This window comes from Gallinula chloropus, assembly GCF_964237585.1.
Source record: "Gallinula chloropus genome assembly, chromosome: 9".
Classification (NCBI taxonomy): domain Eukaryota; kingdom Metazoa; phylum Chordata; class Aves; order Gruiformes; family Rallidae; genus Gallinula; species Gallinula chloropus.
The window spans coordinates 7515473-7531932 of NC_140094.1; the positions used below are offsets into that span (position 1 = coordinate 7515473).

Sequence of the window (16460 nt, forward strand, 5' to 3'; positions counted from 1 at the left end):
AAGCGGTAAGAGCAATGTGGCTAAGGAGTGGCTTTATCCCCTGCTGTGGTGGGGGAAACATGGGCAATAAGTCCACATCTTACTCTCTGAAGTAGAATTGAGCAACTAAACCCAGACTGAAACAGGATCTGGTACTGCTTAGCACAGACAGAATTTGAAGTTCTTCACCAAATTGAGGTGAGGTGGGAAATTTCTATAGTTAATCAGATGAGGTGGAGCTGTGAGCATTTTGTGTGTGTAATAGTAGTAGTAATGTTTCAAATTTCTTTCTCAGCTGGACATGTTCACAGGTGCCATGTAACATACTCTGTAGCAGGATACTGTTTTACAAATAGAAAGAAGTTCTCAACTGTCGTATTACCTAGTACTCTGAAAATTACTACCATCTCTAAAATCTATCTGACACTGTCTTTGGTATTTGTTTAATATGACAGCAAAACACAGTAAAGAGAAATGTTTGAATGGCTTTTTGTACAGCTTTTTAATAATTTATGTCCTAAATATTTAAAATTGTTTCATAGTATTATAATTAACTTTAATATGATTTATTCAGATGTTTTCAAAACCAGATAATTAAATACTGCTAGGTCCAACTTTGGGGAGGTGAAGGCAAGGGAGACACAAGTAGTCTTGGGATTAAATGCACACCAGACATGTTCTTTTGTTGACACCCATACCTCTGAACTTGAACTGTTTGAAAAGCAAGGCATAACTTCACCTGAACTTGATGGTTTTAAGAAGTAGCCAGGAGTCCTGCATACAGTGTGTTAGCATGTACCAAACGGACTTTTTTTTTTTAAAATTTTAGTCTTTATTACATAAAAGTTGTGGCCAGAACCTGAATCTGCTGAACAGGCAGAGCAAATTGTCATCTAAAGCCACAGTGATTCAAGGACAACAAAATGTTTTATTCTATACCTTTACCTGGGAATGATGGGTATTTCTAAGTAGCTGTGGCTGAGAAAGCCCTGCAACTTTAATGCTGATCCATTTTAGTCACCCTGACTTTTGTTTGTGTTGCTTCTTGGAGTGAAAACCATCTCCAGCAGAGGCTGCCTTTCTACTGGATGCATGGATAAGTCATTGTTCTTCTGAACGTTGTTAAGGCCTCTTCCTTTCATGGTCTGTACTCTGCACCTTCTCAGAAGAGTCACCAGAATTGCTTTCATCATTACCATGGCAATAAATTTTCCTACACAGCCCCGAGGGCCAAATCCAAATGGTTGGAAGTAGCGTGAAGGAACCTGTACAGAATAACACAAGGAATAAATTTAAGGCATTTTTTTCTTCATAAAAGTAGTCAAATAATGATGGGGATTGGCAGTAAATATATTCTGGAAAATTTGTGGAAAGAATCTCTTAGGAGCTTTTCACTGAAAAACCCTCTTACCCGACTCAAGCCAAAATACGGAGGCACCTACAGAAGGTAGGTATGCCAGTTTACATGCAGATGCAGAAGGGAATGTAAAATTTGGCAGATGAATTCTGCCCATGTATATCAGTCAGTTCATCCTGTGAACTACAGGTATTTTTATCACAAGTTGTAAAACAGGGTGAAGCTTTTGTTCTTCATTATACGTACAACTCTTTCAGAAAATGTTTTTTACAAAGCTCATAAATGTTTGATATATAGACTGATGCCTTCTCTAAAAATAATCATAAACCCATATACCTACTGTAATTGCCATTAAAAAGCTAGTGTTCCCCAGTATTAATTTGTTATAAAATATAATGTTGAAAATTTTATTTGATATCTAATAGAGAGGCAACACTTGTAAAATGATTGCCTCCTGTCCTGTGATGTAAAATACAGGATTCTTCTGTTGGACAATGCACATCCAGTTTCTGCAACTTCTGACATTGACAGTTATCTAAAACAGTCCCAACAACAGAAACAGTACTGCTGATGAGGTACAAAAGCACTTGTTATGACTACAGAAAGCAAGTCTGTCCGTAAAGAAAATATTTTTCTTCATCTGTGTAGCTTTATGTTTTTTAAACAAAGATATTAGCTGTGTTCTGACTTACTATTTAACCCAAAATTAGAGTGGAAAAGGTTGCTTTATTTCAAATTATCTAGAAAGTGTCCTTTCTTCCTCCTCCCCCCCCTTTTAAGACTGAGGAAAATGTTTTCTTATTATTTTTCTCTCTTTTTTTTTTTTTTTTCCAAATAAACTGAGCTGTACTTTTGGAAAAAAAAAAAAAAAGGTAAATACAAGTGTTTGTAATACAGAGCAAGTACAGCAGCTGCCAGTACAGCACGGTGTTAAATGCACAGCCTTGGAAAATGGAAAAATATTTAGATTCTAACAATGCCATGTTGCCATAAATAATGGTGCGGATTGCTTTTCACTTATGGAGAACTGTGTGAAAATTGTGCCTGCTAGAATAATTGTGGCAAGAGAATACGTCAAGTCAGATAGAAAATGTGTCCTTCAAAGATTTGGTCAAGGGGAAATATTTTTAGTAGCAAAGTGTACTTATAAAGTAAGCAAGAAATCCAGTTTGGTAGAAATACTTTGAATGAAAATAATGGGTGGCAAAATGGAAACTGCATAGTGAATAAGTGAATAGTTATTTCAATAAACTTAATCTCTTAATGAATTTTCTACAATGACTTTTTTATCTTGATCTGTCATTTTTAATACCATGTGCAGTTTTTTATGGATAATTAACCATCAGTTTAGAACTGTTAACCAGCTGGTTTAGTGCTTATTTGTGTGTGCTGCGTACATGGTACTCCTACATTTCTTTGGTTTTGGTAGGGGAAAAGTAAAACTGTTCTGGATTGAACGTCCATCTTTTTGCTTCTTTGTTTTTCTTAATTATTTCTTCAGGTGTTTTTATTAGAAAGCCCATTTTTGGTCTAACAAATTGGATAATTATTTATTTCTCAGAAACTGAAATTACTGTCTGTGGATGTTTATCTGTGTGAGCTGCTAACAGCTCAAAGGAAAGTAGTTTTGCCGGTAATAAAATTATTTCCTAAATTTTTAGTTAGACAAGTTGAGAACTAGGACAGCTGTAGAAAACATTAACCTTTTAGCTTCAACCCTATTCAACCTGAGGCTTATCTATGTACATGTATGACAGTAAGGCTAAAATTCCGCAGTTGAGATTCCTTTCACATAATGCCCTCCACTCTTGTGTGGCTGTTTATTCCAGAGATCTTTCTAATTTCCCTGCAGAAGCGCTAATCACACCTCAGTATTTCATACTTTGTGCTCTCTGTCACATGGGTAGCAGTGTTGTCTACTTCCATTTGTGCTAGTTAAGTGTCAAAACCAAGGAGACTAATATGGCATAAAATCGGTTTGCTTTCTTTCAAAACAGTTTTAGTCTCTCTAGATGATTATTGCTAACAAATACAGTTTTGCAAAACAATTTGTTTATTCATGAATCAGAAAAGCAGATGTCTAAATGAAAGAAAATAATCTTAAGGATGGTTTAAAATTCTAGGGTATTACAGACAGGAGAAATCACATATTGCTTATAATACAAGACTTGGTCATCTAGACTAATGAAAAGTCAAGTTCTTTTGGGAGTTAGAATATAAGTTAAATGCTGTACTGAACTAGGACGGAATTACTCCACATCTGCAGTACTGAGTTGGTTAAAATCTAAGATTTCCATTTTGGTATACAGATGTTTATTTTTGTTTAAAAATAAAATTAAAAAAAAAAAAGTGGTAGATACTTGGTTTCTCAGGAGGTACTATGCTACTTCACTTCTCCAGGAATCTCCACACAGCCTCAGCTCTGTTTTGTGCTACTTGTAAAGCTCTAGCTCCCTAAAGGCTATTTGTTTTGTATAATGTCAGAGGATATAGCAGGAACTAAGCGTTCCTTTGACAAATGCAACAAAAAATGAGATGCCTGGGAAAAAAATGGGTTTAATATTAGAATTGTTTTGAAGAGGCACTTGGATAGTAAAATATCAGCCCAACTTTAATAATAATAAATAGCAGATGTATAGCTAACTATGCATTTAGACACCAGTCTTATGGTCACAAAGTTCTTGATCAAAATATTATATTCTATATTATCAATAAACAGTATCTAATTTCCTATAAGGAATAGATAGAAAAGCTAGAAAACTTACATTTTTCTCAAAATTTTCAAGAGAAAACTCATTTGGTTTTGGGAAGAATTCAAGCTTATGCATACGTCCGATATTGAGAATAATATTTGTCCCCTTTTTCACAGGATAACCATCAATTACATCATCTTGTAAAGCTTTTCTCATGATCAAGTCCACAACTGGCTGGTATCTCATGCTTTCATAAATAAAATTCTCCACAATTTTTAAGTTTGGCATGTCATCACTCTGTATGTCTCTGTCACCTTGAGGAATAAAACAGATGGTGAAGAGGTTGGTTATGAATTTAATAGCTTCATTATACAAATACCAAAACATTTTTTGAAGATTCTTGGTTCCTGAAATGGTAGGAAGGTTTCTACAGCTTCTAAATTTCTTGTGTAGCATTACATAGTCAGGAAATCTGGTATATTGTTCATCAGCATAAACTATAGTTTATGAATTCACAATCTTCTAGCCTTATCTTCTTAATACACTGAGTCTTTGTTCTGCGTTCTTGTCAATGACAAGTTCTGAAAGTCCTTCCCTGACTTTTGTACCACTGAGAGTAATGAGATAAAACTAATACATTTTCTTAGAGCTGACAGTAAACAGAACCAGGGAATAGTCTGCTGATGGGAGATAACTTTGTAGGAACCTTAAATTTTCACCACATGTTTGGGTTTGGCTGGATGTACAGCTGGGTCCTACTGTGGTCTAACTATTTAAGTCACCATGGGCAGCTTCCAACTTAAATCCTTCAGCAGCAGCACCATGACATACTGCCAGTGAGAGCTGTACTGTAACTTTCAAGCCACAAGCAGTTCAAGGATTGCAGTCATAGTGAAACTTAGGTTCTATATATACACATAGAAATATTGGTGACTAAAAGTCTTTGAAATGAGTGTCCCCTTCTGCTATTTCAAGGTAAATCTAAAATAATTTCAGGGGAACTTATGAAGTGAGTGCTAATTTGCACTGCTGTTGCTGAGGAGCGAGTGTAGCTCATTCATTCTAATATATTGTCAATTTTGATTATTCCTTTTAGGATTTATCTTACAAAATGCTCATCTTCTCTCATTTGATCTCAAATAAAATCTTTTACTTACAGTGCAGTTCATAGATTTTTATAGCAAATGCTTCCATTAGAAGAAAATGCCTAGTATCTTCAGCTTTTGAATAATTGAAATTAGATCACTGTTGAAGCAAAATTGTTTTCTCACATCACTGACTTTGCAGTTCCTGCTTACCCATAACAGATTCGATTTCTTTCATCATCTCCTCTTCCACTGTGGGGTGCTCGGCAATCAGTATTAGCATGAAGAAGAGAGTCACAGACAGAGTATCAGGAGCAGCAATCATCATCTCCAGCACACACTGGTTCACATTCTCGGCAGTGAGATCCCCTCTGTTCTGAAAAAATGGAAAATTTTTAGGAAAACATTAGTTGCTGTCTTCTCATTCCAACAAAAGTCCTCTAACGGTAGAATGGGAAGGACATAAAATATCTGCTTTCAACAAATGTAAACATCTTGGAACTCTTTATTTCATCTGCTAAATAACATTCAGTTTTGGTCTTTTGGAGAAAAGCAGAAAACTCATCTTTTGATGGGTGTGTATTATTTTACATGAAAGTTTGTTGCTAGCTCAGATTCCTATTGATTTATTCCCTTTAGTCACAGAGTTTGTCAGAGGTTATACAAGACAGGATTTACATGGCATAGCCTGTGCAAAGAAAAGATAAATACAGGGGTTAGGAAAATACTGGTGGACATTGAGATAGATGCAAAAGTTTTAAGGATGTTGTGTAAGCTAAGACAAAGTAATCAGAGAAGCACTTGTTCCCAAAAATGCAGCTATTCAGTACTTTAATCACTATTAGGGTTTCCAGGTCCAACTAATTTGTATCCCTTTATGATCACATTGCATTCAGATAGATAAATGAAGTCTGCAAAGTCTGTGGTGTGACAGGAGAATTTCAAAAAAGTCCAAGTAAGCCATATTTTGAGTTCATTGCCAATACCTGTGCAAAAATCAGCTGGGATGCAAAATCCATGTGTTCATCCAGTTTTTCAACAGTGGAAAGCTTTTGTCTTTTCTGTTCTATTAAGATTTCCATTGCTCCTTTCAGATCCTTGCTGAAACAGATACAATACAACATATTGGTAAATATCTGCAGACTTTCAGTATACACTAGTATATGAAACACAGGTATTCTACTGAAAAAAAAACATCTAAGAGTAACAGAAATTAAGCATTTGTAAAAGTGGTTATATGGTTCTCTGCAAAAGCAGTAACACTAAGGGGAGGGGTATTTTCTTATTTCTCATTAAAGAATTATTTGGGCTGAAATCTTTTTATCTGATAGACTAAAAAAAAAAAAAGTCTGTATATTCTATTAATGAATAGAGTTTTTTAAGATTTAGTAACCTTTCCAAAGATTTTTTTCTTCTATGTGTTGTATCAGTGAATAAAATGAACTTAGAGAATATGAAGGATAATTGTTATAAAAATGTAGATAAATGTAAGAAAAACTGTACTAGTTTGAAGGTAGAATTGATCTAAATTTTTTCTTATATAGCTGTTAATACTGTATCAACAGTTTGTATTTTAGTGGTGAAGAAGGAAGGTCCAGCAGTTTTTATATTTTTATTTGGGGGGTTCAATTAGCCACAGATTTGAAGTTAACTTTTTTTTTTAAAAGTATTTTGAAAAATATTTGAATTAAATTCTCAGGCTTTCCATTTGCAATTGTTATTATTTGGGTTGAAAATTTGACTGTTTGTAGGGTTAAATGCATCTGAAACTTCAAACCTGGTAAAGTGCTCACTATTTATAACTCTTTCTTATGTGTTAGAAATAGCAAATGGTCTTTTTTGCCAACTTTATCAGAAGAATATCAGAAGTCATCGTATCCTGTGGTGATATGATAAGGATCAAAGATGAAGATTACTGCAGAAATCTTTATACATTTTTCATAATTTCCCATAATTTTTTCATATTTTTAAATTAATGAATAGGTCCATTTTAATGTGATTTGCTTTTGAAACATCAATATTTGCCTGCGGGAGTTTTCTAGTAGTAACTGGGCCACCATAGTTATCTATTATTCGAATCACAGAATAAAATGCTAGTCAGGGCCATAATAAAACTTGCAAGCAAGTGTAAGAGAAGGTAAATCTTGTTTCTAGATCATAAGTATTGCCAATTACTTTTGATGAACCTCCATTTTTCCTGTAAACCCTGTTATTTTCATAGCAGTATCAAAACAATTTATTACACATGCTTTGTAAGTAGAATGAAACCAAATCCAAAACGAACAAACTGGTTGCCAGTTCTTTTTATAGACAATCCTCTTTTGGCAGAGATGGCAAATGAGATCATAAACAAAGAAGCAGCATTTCATATGTTTGCAAAAAGGAAGATGGCAAAATGTATTTTTTCGCCATTTATGAAAAAAAAAATGAAAATCTTAATATGGCTTTTCATGCTGAGCACCAGGGTTTAACTAAATTGGTTGTTGATTGAAAAGTGCACTTTGAGGGCACCCAGATATACAAGTATGTCCAGGGGTTACCTCTTCTGGGACAATGCTGTGAATGTAGATGGGTTTTCTGGTTTTGATGAACAGTACCCTACTATTTGAGCATCCTTCACTACATAGCAAATGTAACTTCATCCGGTAGAATGACACTTCCTTTTCTGTTTGATCTGAACCAGGGATTTCAATTTAATTTTATACTTTGGCTAGCATAAATTAGTGTTTTAGTGAGTAAACTAGAACTGAATAGACAAGGGCTTTACATCATCACATAAGATCAGCCGCTTGTAGCAACAGTGGCAAATCTCGTTCTGTGGCTATTTTGGGTCTGCAGATAGGCGACTTCATCCAGACACCTTTGCAAGTTTCCCAATTTATTTTCCAAAAGGCAGAGGAAAATATCAAAGAAGATCTCCTTAGAATGTTATGCAAATGACTTGTAAAACTGCTGATACTTACGCTGCCTCCTCGTATTTCTTGCACAGCCAAGAAATCTTAAAAAAGATGTCGGGCTTCAATAAAAGTGCTTGCCATGCATCAAAGTAGTTCTGTATCTTAAGTACAATGGCACTTTCTGCAAATACAAGTTAACAAAAAGCAGTATAAAATATAAGCCTCAACAAATATAAGTCAAGTCAAATGGTTCAGAAAAAAATAATCAGGCCCTGTTCCCTACTTGAACTAAGTTCACAGGAATTTGTTCAACAATTGGTTTTAAAATTTGGTAGGTAGCATTATGAAACATTTGTAACACACTGTAGAAATAGATATATGTAAAAACTTTTGGTAGCTAGCTAGGAGGAGAGTGTTGAGGTAACCAGAGCCAAACAGTCTCCCCCAAGGAGAGCAGAAGCAGAATTCTTGCAGGATATTGAAATGGGATAATTGATATGTCATGATAACGTTATTTCTGTCATATGGTTTTGAGGATGAATAAATCACAGAAGATAAAATGTCGGGTGAACTTTTCAAGGCAATCATTTAGTTTGGAAAGGTGTCCAATTGTTAGATGCATAAAAATACCCTTAAATGGTACTATTGAGGTAAATGTGTGTTTTTGTCACAGAATGTTCTCTTTTATAACTAAAATAATTTGCAAATCATTTCAATTATATGGTGATGCAAGTCTCTTCTTGCTGTTTTCTGAAACAAAACTGCTTAGTTATGTCAATGAGTTTTTTCCTTAGGCTGACACTTTAGATCTATCATAAGGTATAAAAACAAAGCTTAGTACCATCCAAAGGGATCCTGAGAAAAAGCTTGTTAGATGTGTCAAGCATGATCCGTCTCATAAGATTCAACACATTGATGTTTCCTACTTCAGTGGTTACTTCCTCTAGTTTGTCCAGGTGATCAATTGTCGATTCCACACAAATTGCTATCATACGTACAAGACCAGGACCAGACAGAGCTGAAATATATTTACAGAATGATCAGAAGATTGGTTAACTTTCATACCTTATAACTTCTCAATTGGCCAAAATAGTATCAATAAAATGTAAACCATTATCATGTGAGTGGCTGGTATAAAATCATTCTGAAAGTTACTGATTTATCATAATTTGAAAGGAAAATGTAAATGTTTTGAGTTAAAATTGCAATGAACTCAAAGTCCAAACTTTCCTTGCATCCAGCCACTTTGTATCTCAGTGCCGTGACAGACTTAATGCATTTTAAGAATTCAAAAGCAGTGGTCAATTTTGTTGCTGTGTGATTCAGTCAGACTTTGATAGGGTCCAGCAGGGATGCATTCAATTACGTTTTGGAGTCAGTTTGGAAGTCTTGCCTTAAGTACTCAAATTACTTTTCCATACAAGAATTGCTGTAATTGCCTCAAGGAAATTATCAAATGTGTGTTGAGGAGGATTGTATGTTTGTAATTGAGAAGAGAGGGGTCTGTTTTGTAAATAGGGAGAACTTGTTGTTCTAGGAATAAGTAGAAAATAATATTCCTGTCATCTTCAAACAGTTTGAGGTTGCTGGTATTTTTCAATAGGAGAATCATGTAGGAAAGGCCAAAGTATCAGCACAGATATATCAACCAAATAGTACAGAAAATTAAACCAACACATAATTAATTTCTCCTAGGTGCTGATTTACTTTTATAAACTAGCGCAATCTCAGCTGATGAGAATCTTTTCTGTTGTTGTGGTTAATCCCAGTTGGTAACTGAGCATCGTGCAGCCACTTGCTCACCTCTGTCTCCATCAGGGGACGAAGAAGGGAATGGGAAAAAAATATTGTGTGTTGAGGTAAAGACAGTTTAATAAGATAATGAAGGAAGAGAATAATAAAAATACATGTAAAACAAGTGATGCACAAATGCAGTTGCTCATCACCTGTGGAAAAAAAAAACCACCTCTGCTGTGATGCCTGATCTGTTTCCAAGCAGCAATTGCTCTTCCCAGCCTGCTTCCCCAGTTATATACGTGGCATGGTGCTATATGGCAGGGAATATCCCTTTGGCCAGTCTGGGTCAGCTGTCCTGGCTGTGCTCTCCCAGCTTCTGGTGCACCTGCAGGGTGTGGGAAGCTGAAAAGTCCTTGGCTTAGTGTGGAGGCTACAACTACCTAGCAACAACTGAAAACATCACTGTGTTATCAACATTATTCGCATGCTAAAGCCAAGACACAGCACTGTGCTGGCTACTAGAAAGAGGATTGACTTTGTTCCAGCCAAAAACAGGACAACTGTGGAGCTTTCAAAATAAATGCAGCAGTTTTGTTAGGAAGGCTGTAAGATCATCAGAAGGAAGTAATTCTAACAGTATACAAATACTAAAAAATTTCAGTTTGTGTAAAGAAGGGGAATCAAAAATTTGCAGACCTATATAATATTAACATTGGAGTTTATGTAATGTCCTATTTGATTTCAACCTAATGATACTAATGATTTCAGTCTTTTTCTTTACTATGTTGATTCCTATTGTATGAAAGGGATTGATGGAAGATCTGTACAGAAAACCTGTTTAAGTTAATTTTGAAATTAAAGCTTCTTCCTCTCTTACCCCCCACCCCCCCCCCTGCTTAGAGGAAGACAGAAAAGTCTTTGTTACCACCCCAGCCTACACTGGGTTCAGCCAATTATGTCATTTATGGATGTGCCAATTGAGCTAATGTAAATGCTGCACTTGAAATGTAAAAACATGGCTTGTGGACATCAATTAATTTTGTTGTAATGGATGAAATTAAGAATCTTCAGAAGCATCTCAAATAACTCAGCAAGCAGGATAAGCATGAAAGACATCTGTATTAAAATATTTCTATGGGATATATCAAGACAGCTGATTTCTGTAACTTAAATATGCAAAAGACAAACAGCATTTCAGAAAGGGTAGACTATGGGCTACAGCGATACGGTGTATTAATAGAGACTGTTTTACCTTTGGTGAAAAAGGGTCGAATTACTTTCCAGTGTGCCGGGTTGTTGTTAAATATGATCCCATTTTCATACATGCCAATGCACTGTAATCCAAGCTTGCTCCCAAATCGTGAAACATAATGCCAGTGTTTCATTACATGGAACACGCTTGAGGATCTGGGAAAGAAAAAGGGGGAGAAAAAAAAAGCCCAAAGCAATGACACAGTTTCATAGATTATATTCGTAAATTTTATGTAGATATTTGGTAATTACTCTGAAGTGCTGACTTGCAGTCTCAATTTAGCAGGAAATACGATGCTTGACATTAAATATTGTTCCTTTTACATTATTAAACTTGATGCTAAATGCCTTCTGAAAATATATTAGAGCAATAATGTATTCTGTTAAAATGAAAAACTATGTTTTAGTTAAAATGCAAATGGTTACCAAAAGATGTGAATCTAAATAGTGTGTATGCATAGAATTATATATATATATAGATATATAAGATACACTTGGGCAATGCCCAGTGTCAGATATTTCAGATGAGGTGTAAAATGGTTGATAATTTCTTCATAATGTGTACTAAATTGCAGCTATAATCTTGTAGATATTTGATCATTCCCAGACACAGATAGCATAAATATGGAGTTGTCATTTAAATATGCAGCATCACAATATGACGATGTGTGGGATACATATTCCTAAGTAGAAATGTTGGGGAACCCCCTGATATGTGTAATTCTTCTTACAGTTGACAAGGTTTATTTACATGTGATTTCAAATAGGTTGTGAACTGGCATTATTGCTTTAAGATAAAATTTCCTTTAGAGGGAGCAAGCACTTTAGAAATGTTGACATGATGAAAACCCACAAAAAGAAAGAAAATCAGAACAGAGATTGAAATTAAAAAATACACTACTCTTTACTACGCAGCATACTCAATGGACCAAGTCCCAGAGTACTTTGATGGATTAGTTTATTTTTTCAGTCAGACAAAGTAAATGGAAATCTTGCTAGTGGCTTCAGCAGTGCTGCATTTTAACTGTAGTTTTGCATGAGCAAAGGTAAAGTTAACAGCAAGACATGGTGTGATATAAATAGACAAACATGGATTAAGGAGTGGCAGAAAAACAGAGGAGTATGTCTGCAGGTCCAGCCTTCCAAGGAATTTAGCCTAATCTCTCTTTCCTACACTTCCCCACACCTGCTCTCTTCTAATTCCCTTAAAGGCTTTTTGCATGTCTAGGAAAATCATCTGTATTTTCATGAAAATTAAAAGGTAAGTGTTCAATTGTGGCAGCTGTCCTCAAAGCAGAAAGGTGCAGGAGGCTCATTTTGTTTCCTTCCATTCCATACATCTGCACAGGGGAGACAATAATGATTTAAGGAAAGTTTTTGACGTATGACCTTCTGTAAGAAAATTTTCCTCATCAAACTATTTCATGAAATCCTTCAAAAGACAATGTCTATTGTAACCAAGGCAGCGAGTCTTTCTTTGTGCATTAGCATCACAGTATGATTATATTTGGATGATATTTGTGGAAATCATATAATTTCACAGAATTGGGGTTACAATTTGTTTTGCAGTGAATTTATGATCCACTGAAAATTTTATTCCACTTTATTGGGGGTTTAAAAGCATTAAATACCAGTTCTCTATGTACTGTCAGTTGTTTTAAGCAAAAAGACAATCTCAAGGAAAGGGCTGTATTGGCTATAAAGTCTGATGCAGCTACAGCATTGGTGAGCAGCACTCCAGAATTGTTTTCAATGAATTGTTAGTATAGAAAGTGGGGTTCATAGCATTTTACATTATTAACACGTAATAGTATTAATATTAGTATTGTAAATATCAACTTATGTAGGATGGGAATGTAAATAGTTTTCATGTCAGGATCACCTCTTTTTACAGCGGCAAAAGGACAGATGAATCTGGCTTGCCTCACATAGCAAATCCTGTGATAGTCCTCTGTACTGTGTCATCTTTCAAAAGCTTTTACAGAATGAAAATTTTCCTGTATAGTATGCAGTCCTAATTTTAACTGGAATAGTAAGAGACAGTAAATAATTTTAGGACTAAGCCAGAGTGTTTAATCTTCCTTTCCCTGAAGAAAACAAGAGAATTCACATAGCCTTCAGTAGTAGAGTCTTTAAAAAAAACAAAAGGTTTAGAAAAAGGTGCCTGGAAATAGCAGGAAGGAAAAGGTTTATATTAAGATAACTTTTGAAAATAATAACTTTTATTCTACTTTAGGGAAAAAATAGCAAAGTGGTTGTAAAATTATGAAAAAGCTTTTCATGCTATTAATGATAGAAAATAAGGATTTACTTGCTAATTATAAATGTTTCTTCACCGCTGATCCAAACTCTCACAAATTCTCCATATGTCTTATTGTAGTAGTTGCAGGCATTACCTACTCCCATCCAGAGAAATCTCCCATGTGAAATGAGGGGACCGATTCCCATACAGTATCCTGGCCCTAAGAAATAGGGTAAGAAAAGTTTGGTCTCAACACTGCTCACTGACAAGAATATACATCTGAGCATCACCCTTCTCAAAGGAGGTTTTTAACATGACAGCTGAGGGTCTGCATAGGGCAGTACACATAAAAATCCACTTTGAAGTTCTGTGTTAGAAAAATTTGCATCTACATTGTTGAAACCTCACTTCATATCTGTGGAAGCCTATAGTTCATTCAATGTATGTACAACGAACGACAATCATTAATTCTTCATATAACTTCACACTGCTCCTTTGAGATTGCTTACATGTGGAAGGACAATAGCTAGCTATCAGACAAGAAATTATCTAGAAAAATGCATCTGGCTTATTAATTTGTGATTTGAACAAATCCTTTGAGTTTTGTGTTGAAGTGTCATGGTAACACCGATATCCTTTTGATGTAATTAAATGTAATTAATTACATTGCTCTAAAAAGTCATTAATACAAGAGTGAGGTCTTTTAAGAAAAAAGTACTTTAAAGATGTGAATTTACAAAAACATGCTTAAGTAGGAGCTAAGAATGGATTAATAATGCATCTAGTCAACAAAGTTCTCGAATCCTTCTGCTGCAACTCAGAACCAAATTTTCTTATATCAAAAAGAAGAAAGTGGAGACAGAAGGTAAGAATTTGCCTTTAGTTACTTTGAAAAGGAATTTTCCTTCAGGGAAAACTCAGTTTTCTCCTTTTGTCGATAAAACATAAATCTGACTCCATAAACCAAAACAAATTAAGTACTTAAAACCCTATGTATATGGCTTACAATGTAAATGTTGTGTACAGCTCCACCATTTGCTAATAGGAATCAAAAGAACCCAGGTTACTTAAATACCTAGAAACTTAAAGCATATTTAGTTCTATCTTCTTGTTGATCCAATCAAGCATGCAAATGGAACGCATAACCTTCTGTGAATACTTTCCCAATTCTCTAACTTTTGAAGAGTTTTGGCATACTGAAGGATGTTTGTCAGTGGTCTTTTCCCAAAATATCATTCAGGTTCCACTGCATTGGTTTAGAATTATTCCTTATGTACACCTTTGAGATGTATACACTGTTCTTGTTCATGTAGTGCCTCACTGTACTGCATATAATGAAAAAATATGTTGAATTACTAATGTCTACTATAAGCACCTATACTATTACAGAAGATGCCCTCTGAAAAGGTTTGACATTGCTTTGTTCTGTTCTGGAGTGTTCAGTGCCAAACATGGAGAGAAAAAATTGATATCCCACTAAAATCAGAATAATATCCTATATAATGGTTCATTTTTAGTAAAGACAATTTGGAAAGGTTTCAATTTAAAACATGTATAATACAGAAGTTTATAATACACATGAGAGTATGAACACGTAGAGTTTGTAAAATGGTATTATATCTTTCTAGCATATACATAATAAACTAGAAAGCTAAATGTCTTATATTTATATAGCCAAGCCAGGTTAATTGTAGAAGTTCTAAATTTTAAAATAGAGCCCAATTTCTTTTATCAGTTATTGTAAAAACTGCATTAATTAACCCAACTCTTAGTAAATTTTGTTAGTATACGATCATTATTCAGCATTACTTTTTCACTTAAATTTGAGAAACAAACAAAACCACTCTTATAGCTTTTAGGTAATACTATAGCTAAAGTTAATTTACCTGGTATTGATGAAGTTTCTTCGTGATTCCATATTAGAAACAGAAAACACATGAGGATGAGTATGGGCACGGTGGCCACTGGCATTGTTTCTGGTACTAGGCTGGTGATGTTGTAGTGCATTGGATTCAGAGTTTCCAGTACCATCTTTCCAAGAGCTTCTCTTTTTCTTTAGAGAGAAATGGGAAGAGGCAGAGTTTTCAAAGCTCAAGCACGTATATTCAGCTTTAGTCAGTACCTCTCAACCCCTTTGTAGATCTTGTAAATGAGCAGTTTAGCTCTTGAGGTAGCTTTGTTTTATAATGAGAGTGACAGCCTGGATTGCTTGCCAGAACAAGCTACATCACAAGTCAAAACAGACATGCAGCAGATGTTTTTTTTTTTTTTGTTTGGAAATAACAAAGCTTTTCTAACCTTGATATCAAAGCATAGAATGCTATGAACTTTGGCTGACAGACCTCTTATCTCTGATAGTGACTTGGATGGCCAATACTGAGGTTTACTCCTCGCAGATTTCTAACCAAAACACAAGAAATTAAACTTTCAGCATACATTGAAGCATTGAATGTGTTCACTCACAAGCTTTTATCTGTTACTTAGCTTTTTTCCTTCTTGCATGCCTGTAGTACCAGAGTCCTTGCATTTCTAAAGTATCTACGTTACTTTTTTGTGATGCAGATAACATGTACGCCAGGTTTTGTTTGAAACGCTGTGTTATGTTTTGGGGGGTCTCTTTAGTGTCAACCTTTGGGTGTAGTATAATGCATTGCATTCCTTTGTGGTTCTTCTGCTAAGTATTTCTGTGTGTTACACACTTTGGGGTTTTTTCCAAGGGGCTCATACATTGCCTGGTCCCGTATCTTACCTCAGACAGTAAACAACACTTGGCACAGGAAAGAAAAACCAAGCAAATGGAACAGGTCTGTTATGCAAAGGGGGAGTAGAAGGATTCCTTTGAAGTTGTCATTTTTGACTGTGTCCTAAAATATGAGAGGTGACTGTACCTGAGAAAGAAGATGTTGTTCTATGAATAAGAACTCACATAACCACAGAATGATGCTGCTTCCATCGGCACAGTAATTTACTAATAAAGCACCTTCTTAATCCTGCCCTGATGATAATTAAGAATAGAGATCCTTTTTTCTTTTCCTGTGGCAATGTTTCAAAATTGAAAGACGTATTTACGTAAAAGGATGGTTTTTTTTCACTGTTTAAGCAAGTGCTTTCCCATCACATGCTTTGGTATCACATTGCAGAACAAAGTACAGCTTACTTTGTAGTAACTGTCAGTGCTATGATTAGATTAAGCTAAACCAAGAATGTGATAGTTGCTTT

General features: G+C 35.1%; 1 protein-coding gene across 1 annotated transcript; it reads right to left on the reverse strand.

Annotated features, from left to right (window-relative positions):
* Window positions 1–992: 992 nt before the first annotated feature.
* CYP19A1 (cytochrome P450 family 19 subfamily A member 1) lies at window positions 993–15272 on the reverse strand (the record flags this gene model as incomplete). The annotated part of the gene is made up of 9 exons (XM_084268119.1): window positions 993–1244; window positions 4102–4343; window positions 5328–5490; window positions 6101–6215; window positions 8078–8192; window positions 8853–9029; window positions 11001–11155; window positions 13311–13461; window positions 15128–15272. The coding sequence occupies 9 exons, from the start codon at window positions 15270–15272 to the stop codon at window positions 993–995; spliced, it is 1515 nt and encodes a 504-aa protein (XP_084124245.1).
* Window positions 15273–16460: the final 1188 nt, after the last annotated feature.